The sequence below is a fragment of the Rhinolophus sinicus genome, chromosome 14 (assembly GCF_057876585.1).
Source record: "Rhinolophus sinicus isolate RSI-liver-muscle chromosome 14, RSI-T2T, whole genome shotgun sequence".
NCBI classification, from domain to species: domain Eukaryota; kingdom Metazoa; phylum Chordata; class Mammalia; order Chiroptera; family Rhinolophidae; genus Rhinolophus; species Rhinolophus sinicus.
The window spans coordinates 109,954,043-109,972,659 of record NC_142514.1 but is presented as its reverse complement, the minus strand read 5'-3'; the positions used below and the strand labels follow the sequence as shown (position 1 = coordinate 109,972,659).

Here is an 18,617-nt window from a genome sequence, read left to right as displayed (position 1 = left end):
TTAGTATATGAATTGTGCTGTTACAGACATCTGAATGTCTGTAATTTTGTTGACTCTAGTGCTGATATTTTAAACTGTGATTATAATTTAATAATATTTTTAAAGCCTATAACAGTTTCAGCCAAGCATTGATTAAATCCTAATGCTGAAAAATGCATCTGAAAATGAATTATTTTGGAAGTTAGCAGTTAGATGCTATGAAGGAAGCCAAAAACCTGTCTGATATATATTATTGTTAATGTAGGAGAAAGAACTCTGAATCGTTAGCCACAATGCCAACAAAATAAAAGCAGAATTAAAGCATATGTACCTCTAAGTTCATGAAAATTGTTGTATAACCAAGTAAGGATGATTCATAAAATGCAGGCACCAGGGGCTAAATCAGTATGGCTGTAATGTGTCCCTAAGTCCAATTATTATCTGTGCTAAGGCATGTGGCATTTTTAATTATTTGAAAGGTGGATATTATAATGTAAAAGTTTTACTTCAAATGTTTGTTCTACTCAAGTATATTTTAAAACAAAAGTATGATATGAGGATTATAGATGTATGAACTGTAAGAACCCATCTTCCTACTTCATATTTTGTCATTGAGAAAATAACTGTTAAATTATGAGACAAACAATTTTGAAAACCTTTGAGAATATATTCCTCATAAAATGCAATCACTTAAACTTACATATATTTGTGTGTGTATCTGTATATATAAATACATAAATATCTATACATACATATGTATATACACACATATACATATTTCCCCATTAATTTACTGTTACATAACCAGCCACTTACAAAGACACTAAAAGCTGACCAATAGTGATTGCTCTGGAGCTGTATATAAGCATACGTTACATAACTTCAGTCTCTCCACAGGTGTTATTAGTTAGTATACTCATATTCTGATCAACTGTCAGTTTTAGATTGAAGGCTCTGCAGTGGTTGTTACTTTTGTATCCTTTTCCCTTTAATAGATTGCCTCCCAATGTGTACAACTACCTGACATTTGGAATTTGTTTTCCCATGAAAATAGTGTTATATATGGTGCAAAATTTTAAGGCCAACCCGCAGTACCTATTTCTTCATAATTAACTTAATTACCACTTGCAGCCTGGTTTGTAAGAGGAAATGTATTGCAACTTCTAACTTCCAATGCCACATCAAGGACACGTTAACTCCCTGGACCACCTACCTACTACACACACACACACACACACACACACACACACGCCTGCCATCCTTTGTTAGTATATGAATTGCTACTACACACACTGCACAGCCCACACACTACAGGGACTCCTTTCTCCACTTTGCACCCCATTCTGGTAGTGGGATTATATGCACAACTAGTTTCATATCACTGTTGTTGGAAAATATACTTGGTATGATTTCAGTCTTAAAATTTTAAGACTTGTTAATGTAACCTAGCAGATGATCTATCCTGGACAGTGTTCAGTGTGTACTTGAGAAGAGTATGTATTTTGCTGCCGTTGGGTGAATATTCTGTATATGTCCATTAAGTTCACTTAGCTTAAAGCATAAAGTTCAACATTTTCCAGTTGATTTTCTGCCTGGATGATCTACCCGTTGTTGAAATTGGGATATTGAAGTCCTCTAATATTATTGTGTTGTTGTCTGTTTTTCCCTTCAGATCTGTTATTGTTTGCTTACTGTTTTTAGGTGCTCCCATGTTGGGTGCATATATACTTAATGCATTTTTAGTTATGCATTGTTACAGCTTTTGAATTAAAGTCTATTTTGTCTGATAAAAGTAAATCTAACTCTGCTCTTTTGGTTTCCACTTTCATGGAATATTTGTTTTCATCCCTTCACTTTGAGTCTATGTGTGTCCTTGAAGCTGAAGTGAATCCTTGTAGGCAGCATGTAGTTGGATCTTGTATTTTTATTCATTCAGCCACACTGTGCGGGTTTTTATTTGTTGTTGTTGTTTTCAAAGATTTTATTGGGGAAGAGTAACAGGACTTTATTGGGGAGTCCAATAGTTGTGGAGGGCACAGCTCAGCTCCACGTCCAGTTGCCATTGTTAGTTGCAGGGAGCGCAGCCCACCATCCCTTGCAGGAGTCGAGGAGTAGAACCAGCAATCTTGTGGTTGAGAGCCCGCGCTCCAACCACCTTAGCCATCTGGCCTCCTGGGAGCTGAGCGGCAGCTCATTGACTTCATTCTAGATGCAGAGGGCGCGGCTCACTGGCCCATGTTGGAATCGAACCAGCAGCCCCGTTGCCCAGAGCTTGCGCTCCAACCAGCTGAGCTACCCATCCGCCCCACACTGTGCTTTTTGATTGGATAGTTTAATACATTTACATTTAGTGTATTTATGATAGACAAGGACTTATTAATGTTATCCTGGTCATTGTTTTCTGTTTTGTAGTTCCCATTTTCCTTTATTACTCTCCTGCTGTCTTCTTTTGTGAACTGCTGATTTTACGTAATGATATGCTTTGATTCCCTTTGTCTTTTGTGTATCTACTGAAGGTTTTTGCTTTGTGGTTACCATGAGGCTTACATCAAACATGTTATTACTGTTTATTTTATGTTGATAACTTAACTTTGACCGTATGCCAAAAAGCTATACCCCCCCTTTTTTTTTTTTTTGAGAATTTTTATGAGTATTTGAGCCAAATGAACAGCATATGCCAGGGAGCAAGGTCTCAAATGCGCTCCCCCTTGTTAGTTTTTGATGTCATAGTTTACCTCATTTTATACTGTGTTCATTAACAAATTATTGTAGCTATACCTATTTTTTAATAGTTTTGTTCTTTAACCACACCACCATATTACAGTATTAGTATTCTGAATATGATTATATACTTGCCTTTACCAGTGTGTTGTATATTTTCATATATTTTTATGTTACTAGTTAGTATCCTTTCATTTCAGCTTCAAGAATTCCTTTCAGTATTTCTTATAAGGCAGGTCTAGTGGTGAAGAACTCCCTCAGCTTTTGTATGGGAAAGTTTTTATCTCTTTCATTTCTAAAGGACAACTTTGCTGGAAAGAGTATTCTTGGTTGGCAGTTTTTTTGTTATCCTGTTGTATATGTAATCCCATTACCTCCTGGCATGTAAGGTTTCTGCTGAGAAATCCACTGGCAGTTTTATGAGGGTTCCCTTGTAAATTACAAGCTTCTTTTCTCTTGTGGCTTTTAAGATTTTCTCTTTTTCTTTGATTTTTGACAGTTTTATTATAATGTGTCTGGGAGAAGATCTCTTTAGAACAAGTTTGTTTGGGGAATTTGTGAGCTTCATGAACTTGGATGTCCAAATCTCTTCTAGATTTGGGAAGTTAAGTTCTCAGCCATTATTTCTTTAAGTAAGCTTTTTTCCCTTTGTTCTCCTCCTCTGGGACTCCAATAATTCACACATTGTTTCTTTTGATGATGTCTCATAGACCACATAGGCTTTCTTCACTCTTTCATTCTTCTTCTCCTTTTTTTTTTTTTTTGGTTCTTCTCTGACTGAATAACTTCAAAAGCCCTTCTAATTCACAGATTCTTTCTTCTGCTAGATCTATTCTGATGTTGATGGTCTCTTTTGCCTTTTTCATGTCATTTATTGTATTCTTCAGCTCCAGAATTTCTGTTTGGTTCTCTTTTACGATTTCTAGCTCTTTGTTAAACATCATTTTGTTCGTGCATTATTTTCTTGATTTCATTGAATTGTGGGGTTTTTTTTGTGTGTTTTTTTGTTTTTGTTTTTATTTTTTTGTTCATTGAGAGGCCTTAAAACAGCTATTTTGAATTCTTTATTTGGTAAATAACAGGTCTCCATGTCTTTCGGGTTGGTTACTGGAAAACTTGTGTTTCCTTGGTGGTATCATGTTTCCTTGATTTTTCATGTTCCTTGAAGTCTGATGTTGCTGTCTCTGCATTTGAAGTAGCAGTCAACTACTCCAGTCTTTACTGACTGACTTTGACAGAGAAGTACCTTTCGTCAGCCCTGCTAGGGGTTGTGAGGCTTTTGCAAGCTTTCCATGGAATAACCTGCTCCACACTTGCTCCCTCTTGTGGCAGAATTCTTAAGCTTCTATGTCTTCTCTCAGTTCTGCAGCACCAGGTTGCGTGCTTACAACCTCCCTTTTACTTTCCCAAGGACAGTCTCTCCCTGGCCTGCAGATTTGCACTGGTTTTCTGTGCATCTCACTAGCTGCCTGCCTAAGCTCACTATTGCTATAGCTGGGAAAATGTACAGGGAGTCAGTCACTGGATGGGGGGATGTGTGGGTGAATGTGTGGAGTGCTGGGGGTGCCCACAGGCCAAGTGGGTAGATCTGTGGGGGAGGCATTCCCAGCCTTCATGGGTGGGCCTCCCAGAGTGTCTGTGACATGCTTAGTAGTAAGAGCCACATCCCTTTGATACATTCCGAGCCTGGACTACTGATCTTCCAACTGCAGATCTCACTGGCCCCAGTTGTTCAGCCTACAGCTCACTATGGATGAAGCAAGAGAGAAAGCGGCCTCTTTGCCAATGTGTTCTTAAAACGGCTCTCCTCATTCTTGGACTGTACCAGTTTCAGTCTTCCACCTGGATCCCACAGCTCCCACAAAGGCACTTTTATCTGTGGATGGATGCCAAATTTTCGAGAGTGCAATATGATTGAGGGACATCTTTTTTGGCCATCTTGCTGCTGTCACTCCCTCACCACAATTTTAAAACATTTTCATCACTCCAAATGGAAATCCTGTACCTTTTAGCTATCACTCCTAAATGCCCCATTTTCCTACCCCTAAACAACCACTTATTTACTTTTCATATCTATCGATTTGCCTATTCTGGATACTGCATATAAATGGAACCATATGTGGTCTTTTGTAACTGGCCGCTTCCATTTAGTGTAATATTTTTAAGATTCGTCTGTGTTGAAGCATGTGTCATTACTTCATTTGTGTTTATGGCTAAATAATACTAATATTCCATTTTATGACTATACCACATTTTGTTTACCCATTCATTACCTGATAGATATTTGGATTATTGGTACTTTCTGGCTGTGACCAAAGTACTAAAGCAATTAATGAAGAAATGATACTCTTTTCAACAAAGGGTATAATGTTGGAAAAATTAGACATCCATATGGAGGGAAAAAAAGGATCTCAACCTAAACTTCACACTTGAACAAAATTCAACTCAAAAATGACTTAGATCTAAACATAAAATTTAAAACTGAAACTTTTAAAAGAAAACTTAGGAGAAAATCTTTGGGACCTGAGGATAGACAAGTTGTTAGACATTATGCTAAAAGCACAGTCTATAAAAGACAAAATGTATAAATTGGACTTCATCAAAATTAAACATTTTTGCTCTGTCAATGATACTATCAAGAGAATGAAAAGATAAGCTATAGAGTGGGAGAAAATGCTTGCAAATCACATCTCCAATAAAGGACTTGTATTCCTAATATGTAAGGAGTGCTCAAAACTCAATAGTAAGACAACAAACTGCCAGTTAAAAAATGAGTATAATACATGAACAGATACTTCACCAAAGAGAATATACAGATGACAAATAAGCACATAAAAACGTAGTCAAGGGCACTGGACCTGAACTTGTACAAATGCGCAACTCTGTGCTTTTATTTAGAACTTTTTCCTAGTGGTACAAAAGATGAATGATAATGCCATTCTCCCAAATGGCTTTGGAGGAAAATGATGGAAAGCCGGGAAAAAAAAAAAAAGGAAAAATAGAAAAAGAAAAGAAAAACAACCGAAAACTCAGGATATTCAACTTCTTCAATTTTTGGAGAAATGCAAATAAAAACCACAATGTGATACCACTGTATACCCACTAGAAATAACCGTGGTACATTCATATAATGGAATACTTTTCAGTAGTAAAAAGAAATGAATTGTGGATACGCATGACAACTTAGATGAATCTCAGAGGCATTTTGCTGAGTGAAGAAGCCAGTCTCAAAAGGTTACATACTGTATGATTGTATTTATATGGTATTCTACAAGAGACTTAACTATAAGATGATGGACAACAGATCGGTGGTTGCCAGAGGTTAAGAGTGGGGGAGCAGCCCAAGGGAATTTTAGGGGGTATGAAACTGTATCCCGACTGTGTTGTTGCTTACAAAATCTTATGCATGTGTTAAAATTTATAGAACTGTATACCAAAAAGACAAAAGTGAGGAGCTTATTAATTAGGGACTACCTCTAACTACATGACCAGGAAACTAATAAATTGGAGGAAATAGGCATCATGAAAAAGTAATTTTTTTATGAGATGAAAAAAGAAAAAAAGGAATACCTTTTTTTTTCTTTTTTTTTTTTTTTTTCTGAAATAGCCTCTTGTTCTTGTTGCAGTTTTAGACTCTTTAAAATCTTGTTTTTCCTGAATCCTTTTTTCAGAGACATTTCTTCACTATTTTCTAAAATTCTTTCTGGTTTTCTTTATAGAATATATATGTTAAATCTCAAAAAAAAAAAAAAAAACCCTAAGAAAATTCATCAGATTATCTTATCTTGGGGTTTTGTAGGATTGTCTATTTCTTCTAAGTGCCATCTGTGGGGTCATGTAATCTTTGCTTGTACTTCGACCACAATATGACCATTATGTTTTTCTGGTTCAGTGCTAGCCCTCTTACACAAACTGAGTTGATTTCATTCTGAGTCTTAAAGTTTCTGTTATATTTGAGTTTCTTCCTAGTACAAAGAATAAGAAAATCATACCTGTTGACAAGTTGTGGTGAAAAAAGTTTGAAAGAGACCATAAAATAAGGAGAGATCATGGATGTAATGCATTTATTTAAAGAATAAATATGGAACTAGAAAGTATAATAGGACCTTAGCATGTAGGAACCAAAAGTTTAATCTTCTGTAGATACTCAACATTTGTCAAATTCTTATTAGAATACTCTCTTCAGCTCTGAGCTTGGCAATTTAAGCAAGATGTGGAAACAATTGGCAAGGTTCCTGAGAGGGCATTAAAAATTATATTAGAGGATGAAAATAAAACCTTTAAGAGAAGGTTAAAAGAATTGAAGTTTCCTGGGGAAGAGAGAGTTTAAAACTCATGAAGAGCTGGAACATGGCTTGTAACTCTTCATTTTGTCTGACCAGGTGGTACAGAAATGATTGTCCTAAATTTTTCCAGGGGAATTAATTTTCTTTCCATTCCAAGATGATTGAGACCAGATTGTGTGCACTCTCTTGTTCCTGAGCTTTTCTGACATTGTACTTTTCGGGTTCTCTTTCTACTATTTGGGGCATCCTTATTTTGACTCCCTTTCTGGGGAGGGGGGTCTCTCCTTGGCTCACTCTGCTCTGCTCCTTCCTTCCCTTTTTCCCCCTCTGCCTTGGTGAAATCTCATGGCCTTTGCTTCTGTCTTGTTTATCCCAAATTCATTCTTCACACACAGCCACCAGTGAGAGCTCTCCAAAATAAAATATGCCATGTCACTTTCTTGCTCAAAATTCTTTAGCAACTTCCCGTAACCTATAGAGGAGGTTCATAACCACCATCTCTCTAGGGGCTGGATCTGGGAGAGGAGAGGTTGAATGACAGGTGCCCATAACCTCTTGACCAGTGTCATATCTGTGGCATTCCACCATGAAAGATGGTTACCTGAGCAAGAGTTACCCACCCAGTGTTGTCCGGAAACAAGGTGGAAAATAATAGGGCTCGTAGAACAAGTTAAAGTTCCTTAGAGCACATGGGAGGGAGGCTCTCCATGCTCTGTCCACTGCCTCTGCAGCCCCCACACATCTCATCCCTGGACTGTGAGTTTTGTTTTCCTTGCGTCATTTGTTACACATGGCTTGTAGTCCTCAGGATTTGTTTTTTTTTTTAAATAACACCTGAAGGGACTGTACATTTTTAAAATTAAAGTCACTGAGACTGTTGTGTAAGGATTGTTTCACTTATGTTTTGAAGACAAAAGAAGGCTAAATTTCCTGATTTTTGTCCCGCAGTATCTCTGGAAGGGTTTGCTATTTTAATTTTGAGTTTGTCTGCATTGGGTATTGATAAGATAAAAGTAGACATCAAGATAAGTATATATTTATTGAATATTAATGAATAAATCCATTAACAATGGTAATTCTCTATGGTGTCATAAAATATTAGAGCCAGCGGGCCCTTAGGTATCATCTACTTCCATCTCCCATTACACAGATGAGAAGAAAACTGAAGCCCTTGAGAGGCTTACTGAGGACTCTGCAGATGGTGTGGTAGGTCCGTCTAGAGCCCGAACACCTGACCCCAAGGTCGCACTACACCAATTCTTTTACTGCAGGGGTTTTCGAACTTGATTAATCGACCCCCACCCTTTCAAGTAATATATATCCATTTATCTTTTTGCGTGAGATATTTCGAATTTGCACAAAATTAGAAAAGGAAGCTATTTATTCAAAAAAACCAATTGGTGTGTATATTTGTGTATTGTATATGTATATGCACGTATATGTTTATATATATCTAACATTTAAGTAAGATGACTTAGATTATAGAATGGCAGGGACTAGTTGTCGTCAGCATTAAGAAACTTAGCTGAAGTGATGATTCATCTCTAACTAGTGATATGACCTTAGCCTATTCATTTAACTTCTTGGGTTTAATTCCTGTTAGTTTATAAAAAGAAAGTTGAATTACTGTAAGATTTCTTATAATTTTCAAATAATAATAATTACCAACACTTATATAGTACTTACTATCTACTAATCATGGTTGTAAGTATGTATGTTAAGTACACGCTCATGTGTATTCTCACAACTACCATGTAAGGTGCAGATAAAACTATTGAGGAAACAGGCATGGAGGGTATGCCGTTAGTAAAAAGTGGAGCTGGGATTGAAGCTAGGTAGTCTGGCCTCAGCGCCCACACTCATAACTCCTGTACTTTACTACTATATGGTCTCTCTCTATTTAATCCTGTTACTTCTTTGAATTAAATTTAATAAAAGTGAACATGTAAGGAAGCCTTTCTTTTCTTTCTTGATCTTTTTTTTAGGTGATACAATATAAATAACAAATGCTTAAATTATGAGGGAACAATTCTTGTTAAAATGATCCGTTCATTCAAAGGAAAATTAAGAAGGTTATTATTCATTTATGGTAGTTCTGTTACATATTTTATGTTGTTTATTGGCCAAAAAAAGAGAATCTAAAACTGAAGTAACTCCTAGGAGTCTATAATCTTGAAAGTCATTTAATGTTTTTTAAAAAATTAGTATTAAAAAACAAACCAGAAAAACTATTTATGAGGTAGAATTTAACACAGAACACAATTCTGCACAATTCTGTTTTGTCAGACCCTTGTCTGGACACCATATTTTAAGAAAGCCCACCTGGACTGAGGGAAGGGATTTAGAAGTGCTATATAAGGAAACCTTGAAAGACCTGGGTGTACCCACCCTGGAGAAGGAAGAACAATCTCAAATGTATGAAAAGCTATTGTTTAGAAGAAGGATTCACTAAATAGTCAATGAAATTCTCAGCAACAGAGTAGAAAAGTGGTTGCATGGGGGTGGGTTAGAGGTGGGGAAATAATGAGAGGGTGGTAAAAGGGTACAGATTTTCAGCTATAAGATGAACAAGGCCTGAGAATCTAAAGTATAACATGGTGACTATTGATAACACTGTATTGCATAATTGATATTTGCTAAGAGAGTAGAACTGAAATGTTCTAACCAAAACCAAAAACAAAACAAATTTATGAGGTGATGGATGTGTTAACTAGATGAGAGAAATCCTTTTACAATGTATATATATATCAAATCATCACAACATGCATTTGAAATATCTTACAATTTTATTTGCCAGTTATACATTGGTAAAGCTGTGGCAAAAAAGGATTGGATTCCATGGTATGGTATTGGACCAATAGGTAGAGGTAGTTACAGAATGACAGACTTTAGCTCAGTAGAATGCAGAATTGGCTGGTTTTTGCAGTATGGATTTCTTTGTCAGGAGATTTTCCAGCAGAGGTTGGGTAACCACTGGGAAAAGGATGTTGCAGAGCAGTCAGTCATGGTGTGGTTGGACTGGGTGACTTTTCAGTTCCCTGTTCACAGGGCCGAGCATATAATAGGCACTCAGTAAGTAAATTAATAACTTACAAAAACGGGACAGGAGAAATATTCTTGTCTCATTATTTAAAACAAATGTGACTCCTTTTTTTGTTTTGTTTTTTTAAAACAAATGTGAATCTTAAAGTGACTTACTTGACTCTGTCCTGCTTACAAGGAGAAACTGAGAGGGAAGAATACTTAATTTTATTTAGACATAGGTTTAGTTGCTTTCTAATTCCTCTTATATACCACAGGGCCTCATTAATTCTGCTGAGCTCTCCAGAACCTTTTTGAAATAATATGTGAAAATGACTTCAAATTGTGTATGGGAGAGTTACTATTATTTGGAAATCCTCATTATTATTTGGAAATAGTCTTGTGTATGCTAATGCTGATTCTAAATTTAGAAATAATTAACAAATTCTTAACAGGTTTGAATTGTATTTAATGTAGAGGGGAGTATGTTCAATGTCTGTTGCTTTCGTAGGTGCATGTGAGGGAACCTTGGCTTGTTCTACTTGTCACCTTATCTTTGAAAAGCACATATATGAGAAGTTAGACGCAATCACTGATGAGGAGAATGACATGCTTGATCTGGCTTATGGGCTAACAGACAGGTAAGATTTTCAGACCACTTCAGTTATACTACGAATCTGGGAAGATAAAGGTTTTACTAGTTCGTGTCTAAGACCAGACCTATGCGTTGTAGTAATGTTTTCCCGGCGTAGATAGTACCAGAAACTTTGATGATCAAATATGTGACATTTCTCTTTTTCACTGTTCTGCAGTTTAGCCCTTATGAATATTTCTTTTTTACAAAAGTGAAAAAAAAAATTAATTGGAGGTATTGGAAGTATAAGTTTTAGATCCTAACAAATCTTTAGTCTATTTTTGTTCCAGTAATTAATATTTATCACAATGTAATGAGTTGGAATTAAATTTAATGCTTTTTATGCTATTGAAGGACCGATTTGATAATTGAACGAAATTATAATGGGAAGTTCTACCTACTTGAGAGAACCATACATATATATATTTTTAAATTGGGGACTATTCGGGAACAGTGTGTTTTTCTAGGACCCATCAGCTCCATGTCACGTCGTTGTTTTCAATCTAGTTGTGGAGGGCACAGCTCACTGGCCCATGTGGGAATCGAACCAGCAACCTTGGTATTATGAGCACTGTGCTCTAACCACTGAGCAAACCAGCGGCCCGCTGGCAGCTCAGCTCCAAGCTCAAGTCGTGAGAATAGAATTTTTAAAGAAACTTAATATATAATAGTAATTATGGTAAAATGAATAGTTCTCTTTCTAAGTGTACGTTAAAGCAAATCAGTCAGAGGTTATTATTATTAATTAATAGGTAGAATTACTCTTAAAAGAGATCTAAAGTAGCAAGTGAGTGATATTAAGTGATGCCTTATTTTTTTAAATTATCTAGTTTTGGTTGGAGTTAGGGAGAGTAGCTAGTTGATTTGATTTACTGTTTCAAGGAGCAAGATAATGAGGGTTTACGTAAGGTTGGCTTTGGTGTTTAACTATAATTTGGTGACCCTAATGAAAAAAGAAATTTTTAAAAAATTTAAAGTAATAGTAATAATAATAGCTTTATTTCATGTGTATTACATAACTACAATTTTGTTAGACCCTTAACATAAACTATCTTATTTAAAAACAAACTATCTTATTTCATCCTCACAAAAATGTTCAGGTCATTAGTATTTATTTAGAGGTGGAGAATAATTTTATTCCTTTTGTAGTTCATTTCCTTCTTGGTGGAGGTGAGAGTAATACCCCGGGAAAAGAAACTGGGAAAATAGTATTTCCTTAGACTCTCAAGCAAACCAGTATATGGCTGCTATCTGCCTGTCTCCCCTCACATCTTCATATGCCACATATCAATACCCTTGTTTCATAAAGAATAATTAATATACAGAATATATTCAGTGATTGTGTTAATTTGGTTGTGAGAATTTATCTCTCTCCTAATGAGAGGGGTAAATCATAGCTAACTGCTTGCTCTTTTATTTAGATAAAATTTATAGGTGCATGGAACAGATAATCTAAGTGAAAAGGAAAAGAAAATTAGAGAACTACAGTTAGAAGAGAGATGCTTTTTTTCACTGAGGATGGAGGAACAAAGTAAATGGTTTTTCAGGGTCTGAACAGGCTCATTTGCCTTCGTCCAGCATTCACAGAGTGTCCTGCACAAGGCACTTGGCTCACAGATGAATCAGACTTGCCTGTGCCCTCTGGAGTTCAGTCTGGGAAGACTTTGAAAGCCTGGAAATTAGCCCTGTGAGCTGAGAAAAGGCTCAGACCGGTGTGGGCCTGTGGAAGAGCAGTGACTGAGTTGGTGTCGGGAGGGGCTCTGTGAGGTCTTCTTGGAGAGAGGTCTTGGGAGGGCATTTGGGGAAGAAGCGATTACTTGCTCATAAGATGAATTCGGTATTTGTTCAAGGCTTGTCTATTCAGCTGATAGATAAAAGACTTTTCTGAGTGCTTACAAAGTTAAAAAAAAAAAGCAAGAGATACACTAATGTAAAAGGATACAAAAGATCTAATGTAAATGTGAACTAACCAAGAACTTCAATAATGAAATTCAGAAGTTCTAGAACAAGATAAAGGAGAGCAAGCAGTAGCTTTTATGACATTTTATAGCTGGTATTCTTAAGTATACAGACTTTTAGTAGACATGCTTTGTGAGGAAAGAGGATAATGCTTTTTATAAGTAGCATTTATAAAACAATTTCACATATTTGGAAGGAAAATAGTTTTGTTCAAAGGTAGTAATCTCATGTAAACTATTTCTAGAGTACCATACTGTTCCAAAAAGAAAAGAGAGAGAGAAAGAAAGAAAGAGAGAAGGACATTCAGTCTTTTAATTCCTACATTTATTTTAAAGATCTTTAATTTTTAAGATAAAACACCGTAATTTTAATGTTTATTATAGGGTGTACTTAACCTTGATTATTGATGGATTGATGATAACATGGATTCATATAGCAGTTATTGTACTGGTTATTTGTGTCCTTTTTCCTTTTAGAGCAGGGGCCATGTCTTATTTCGTCATTGTATTTCCAGTGCCTGATTCACGATAGAGCATTACCAGCTATTTGCGGAAGTAGGGTCGATAGAGACATTCAGGAATTAGCAGTAAATCTATATTTGATGATTGTCATTGCTTGCTACAACCAGTTTCCATAGATAATCTACACAGAGGCTTCAGTTTTTGTATTTGTAAGATGAGGATAATAATAGTAGCTACTTCATAGGGTTGTTGTGTGAAGCTCTTAGAACAGTGTCTGGTGGAGAAAGCATTCATTAAAAAGTAGTTGTTAACATTAGAACTATAATCATATCAATTTATATAAACGTGTAGGCACTTTATACAAAGATTATTTCTAACTGTCAGGGTGAGGCAGTATTATCACCATTTTGTAGGTGGGAAAACCAGGTTCAGTTATCAGGAATTTGAGTGCCAAGCCCTTGATTTTTTACTACCGTGTGTGGGGACAGTGTCCCAGAGAGCAGTTTCCAGGCTCTCGGCCTCACATGGAAAGGTGCTGGCTTGGGTAGTAGATGGCCATCAGCTGTGGCTAATTGACCATCAGCTGTAACCAGTAAGCCAATTAGCCACTGATATAACTGCCGTGGCTGTGCTGGTTGGTGTCAGTCGGTTGGCAGGCGGAGAAGCGGACAGAAGGTTGCAGGTCGTGTGGATACAGCCTCCAGTGAGACTATAGTAGTATGACTCCCCTACCTATGGCACTGTGGGTGTTCCTTTTTGGCCTCACCATATCCTGCATTCTTATGTGTGCAGTGGGAGCAGAGACCCCGCAGGCTGCCCCGTACGACACATGGCGCAGCAAGCAGTGTCTCCCGCACGACACCGTGTTTCCCTGAAAATAAGACCTAGCCGAACCATCAGCTCTGATGCATCTTTTGGAGCAAAAATTAATATAAGACCCGGTCTTATTTTAATATAAGACCAGGTATAATATAATATAATATAATATAATATAATATAATATAATATAATATAATATAATATAATATAATATAATATAATATATAATATAATATAATATAATATAATATAATATAATATAATATAATATAAAATATATATACTGGGTCTTATTATTAATTTTTGCTCCAAAAGACACATTAGAGCTGATTGTCTGGCTAGGTCTTATTTTTGGGGAAACACGGTATTTCCAGCTGCATCTCTGAACTGAAAACCAAACCATCAAAGTAAAGTAAACACAATCCCCTGTGTATTTCCATGTATATATGGCAAAGGTGACTGGAGAAAAGATCTTCAAGGTTTGCACAAATGTCAGAGTTTTGGGGGACTGATGATAAGAGCAAGGAAGACTTGCTTCCTGTCTCCTTATCTAGAGGTGTAAGACACTTTCTACACTGGGTGGACCTCAAAGCCAGTGACCGCTAAGACGGTAGAGAAGTAGGAGAGTGAGACAACAGCCACATAGTGCCACCGCCTTATCTTCTAGAGCCATAGAGCCAGTAGGGTTCTCAGTGCTCCCCCTTCCTATGTTCCCATAACACACTTTTTGTTCTTCTGTTGCCACACTTACCGAATTCTGCCCTGTGTCACTGATAGCTGTTTCTCTTTCTAAATTAAAAGTTCCTTGAAGACTAGCATTATTCTACTTGATATGAAAACCCAGAATAACCAGCTGTCTCTGGCTGGCTCTCCATAGTGCTAATGAATTGGTCTGAATTGGCTTGCCTTATTTTCTGTCTTGCAGACAGATCTTAATACCTGCTTGAGTATTGTCAAGGCTGCCTCTAATTCAACAAATAGGAGCTATTGGTAGGAGGGGATTTCAGCAAACAGTGTTTCCCATGGTTACACTTAACTCCCTTACTCAAAAACTTCTCAGTGGTTCCTCATTGCTCGCCAGTTAAAACTTTCATTGGTGTTCAAAGCTGTCTGTGGCCTGGCCATCTTTCTAGCCCATCAGTCTCCCGTCCTTGTCTGTCCTGCGTAGTAGCCAAGCTAAAACCCCATATTGCCTCAGCCGGGCCTTGAAGCCTCAAATGCCTTTCTCCTTTATCTTTTATTAAATACTAAATCCTACCCAGCCTTCAAAGCCCATTCTGAACACCATTTCCCCTGGACAGAAGTAAGTGCTTTCTCCTCAGACCTTTTGGCCTTTATCTCTCTGTGGCTTTTGTCAGAAGCTCATGTATTAATTATCTGTGAATGTGTCTCATCTTTTCTATTTGATTGAAAGTTCACTCCTTAATACTGATATTGGCAACCAATCTTCGCAGCAGTCCAGTGAGGAACCTGCTTATAAGCCATTTTGAGGATGAGATTAGGAAACTAGTGATGGGGGGCGGCATTAAGAAAGTTGCCTGTGAACACACCGTGTTTAGGTTCGGTTCTGGACCACTAGTCTGTTTGACTGTAAGGTTCTAACCCCCTGTTGCCTCCTTATTGCATCCCTGGCACCCAGGATGTAAGAGGTGTTCAGTAAGGATTAAAGTGAATTGCTGTTCTTTGTACCCCCACTGATATTTAGTACTGTGTCTTTATAAACGTTTGATGACTGTCAGTGAAACCTGCATGTCACATTCCATCAAATCGAAGATGATTTGATTGTAAAACTGACATTTATTTTTATGTGCCACTAAGAAAGAAAAAAGCACTGCTAATAAAAATAGGACACAGTTTCACTTAACCTTTTTTGTGTACAGTGAAAGAACTATTTTGAATTATCTAGACATGGATTTGTACATCACTGTTAGAAAAGAAAAATATAAATAAAATTGGTAGAAATTCTGAAAAATAAAGAAAATGGAATTATATATACAAATATCAAATTTATATCCTGCTGTGTTTCTGTATTTGTAATTTTTTTGTTTTATAATCTTTTTGGACTTATTTTGACTAGTAATTAAATTGAGCACATGTAGTATTAACTTCTTATAACTCATTTGAAGAGACACCTATATGAATATTGTAACCAAGTTGGCAGCTCTCCTGTGTCTGCCACCTCACAGTATAGCAGTGATTGTAAGATGCCATTGATTTTAGGACGTATCTTGGTTTCAGAGATGTTAAACATATGGGGGGAAGTATGCATCTAATAATTGATGACTTATATCTGTGTTTATTCCAAACTTTTGGTTTCAAGAGTTTTAAAAGTGGAGCTTTTTAATAGTCTGTATGGTTTTAATTATCTGAGAATTGATTAATCATTTTCTTGCCATTGCTAAAACCTCTGTACTCTTCTCTACTGTTGTGTCTTCTGATTATTCCATCTCTTGTCAGCCCTTTCACCAAAAAGTAGTAGTTCTGGTGAAACAATTAATTGGTGATAGAAATTGAAGACTAAAATGAAGTGTTGGCCCAGTAGGCTTTTGTTTTTCATATTTATATTTTGTTACCGTCTAGTTGACAGTTGAATGTATCTTTTTCAACTTAATGGAAATTTGAAAGGTAAATAAATTCCTAACTGCTCTGGGTAAGAAAATGTCCTAAACAACTACATTATTTGTGAATAATATATACTTAATACTAAACCACACCTCCCCCTTTTTTTATACAGATCCCGGTTGGGCTGCCAAATCTGCTTGACAAAGTCTATGGACAATATGACTGTTCAAGTACCCGATGCCATGGCTGATGCCAGACAATCCATTGATATGGGCAAGAACTCCTAAGCCAGAATAAATAGGAATATTTTCACAAAAATTTACCTATTTTTATAATTACCATTTCTTATTGTAATTGAGAACATGGATGAATGGGTTTACTATATGACTAGCTTTACTATTTTAATTCACCCTGTATAACTACCGAATTTTGTAGGTCTGAAAGTATGCAATCTTTATTTTGGTTAAATTATGAAAAGCAAATCAAGTATTAGAAAATAGTTAATGTGATAAAATGTTACAATTTTAGCAAAATGTTTTCACATAAATCTTAAGTCTACTTGCCTATAAAGTAGGTTTAAAAAGGTATTATTATTCCTGTTAGATGTGGGTGAAGGCAGAGATCCAGAATGGTTTGTCTAGGACCATACAGTGAATTATAAAATCTGTACTAGAACCCACATCTTGTTACCACAAATCATATGTTCAGATCGAAACTCGAGAAATTATGACTATCTTATTTATAGTAGTAATAAATGTGAATGTGAATGGAAAATAATTGCTTTGTGAACTGCTTAATTTCAAAGACAGTTATTACCTTATAAGTAAATATTTCAAAATTTTAACTGAGTGTAAAATATAAGTCTGAGCACATTTAACAATATAACAGTGTCAAAGAAGTTTGGTCTCAGTTCTGACGAAACTGGAGAAATAAACTAAAAATTAGATGTCTTATTCTTTTCTATCCTAAGCAGAATTGTCTGTCTTTGTAATCTTTCAAAAATAATGCTGATCTCTAAATCTCTGCCTGTAACAGAATGGAAATCTTATGGATTAGTATTTCTCACACTGCACAGCTGGGCAGAGGTGCCAGCCCCTCCATGAGGACAGAGCTGCTCAGCTCAGCAACGTGCATAGTCCCAGAAAGGAGGGATTGGCTCGAGTAGCACAATGACCAATTATGTGTGGCAAACATTTGTATCTTTATCTTTACTATGAATAAACTGGTAAATAATATGTATGCTTTTGGAAATATAATAGAACCAACTAACTTGGACTAATCGTGGGGAAAGGCAGAACAAATCACTAAAAAGAAAAACGTGAACTTGAGTTAGCTTCAGGTACATCTGCAGTTTGATCATTTGCACAAATATTTGCTGAGCACAGTATTTGACCTACAGCATTGTGTTATGTCTATTGGGGAATACAGAGATGAACACGATAAGGAATGCCCTTGGGGAGCTCAGCTTTTATTAGGAAAAGATCAAACATAAGTATGCACAAATAATTTGCTTGAACTAAACTGACCAATTTGCCAAAAGAATACTTTAAAACTAATTAATATGTAAAAAGTGATTAGGAAGAACTTAGGGCTTCTGATGGTCATTTGAAATTTAGGAACTATCAAGTGACTTCTGTGTGGCGAGGACTATACTTTAAAATACTTTAAAACAATTTGTTCTCTTAATTAGCTTCAATATTCTTGTATTCTTCTGTGGATTACCTAAACTCGCCTTTCCAGAACTTTAATGAGGACATTCAGCCTAAGAACTAAAATTTAGAGTATAATTGTCTCAGATTTCAAATTAGAAAAATGCATATTGATTTAAGTTTAATTGTATTAAATAAAACCTACTAAACTTATTAAATGGAGGATATACACTATAATTGGTTTGTACGAAGATTATTTTTTTGTTTGGAAAAAAAAATCCTTTCTTGTTTAATGATGTGTGCATTATGGGTGACTGTATAGTTATCTGTTGCTACGAAACAAATTACCACAAAATTTCGTGGCTTGAAACAATAATCTCTTACTGTCTCAGACAATTTCTATGGGTCAGGAATTCACAGAGTGCAGAACAGGGATGGCTCGTCACTGCTCCACTGCTCCACTGCTTCCAGCCTAAGCTGGAAGACTTACAGGCCAGGTGCTGGAATCATCTGAAGACTGATGATT

The 18,617-nt window shown here is 36.3% G+C and overlaps 1 protein-coding gene across 1 annotated transcript in view; it reads left to right on the top strand.

Moving 5' to 3' along the window:
* The window catches only part of FDX1 (ferredoxin 1), a 29,317-nt gene extending 10,989 nt beyond the window's left edge, over positions 1 to 18,328 (top strand). The window contains exons 3-4 of the mRNA XM_019715316.3: positions 10,519 to 10,648; positions 16,615 to 18,328. Of these exons, the coding sequence (XP_019570875.2) occupies positions 10,519 to 10,648; positions 16,615 to 16,729 (245 nt within the window). The 3' untranslated portion in view covers positions 16,730 to 18,328. The remainder of the gene's footprint in view (positions 1 to 10,518; positions 10,649 to 16,614) is intronic.
* Positions 18,329 to 18,617: the final 289 nt, after the last annotated feature.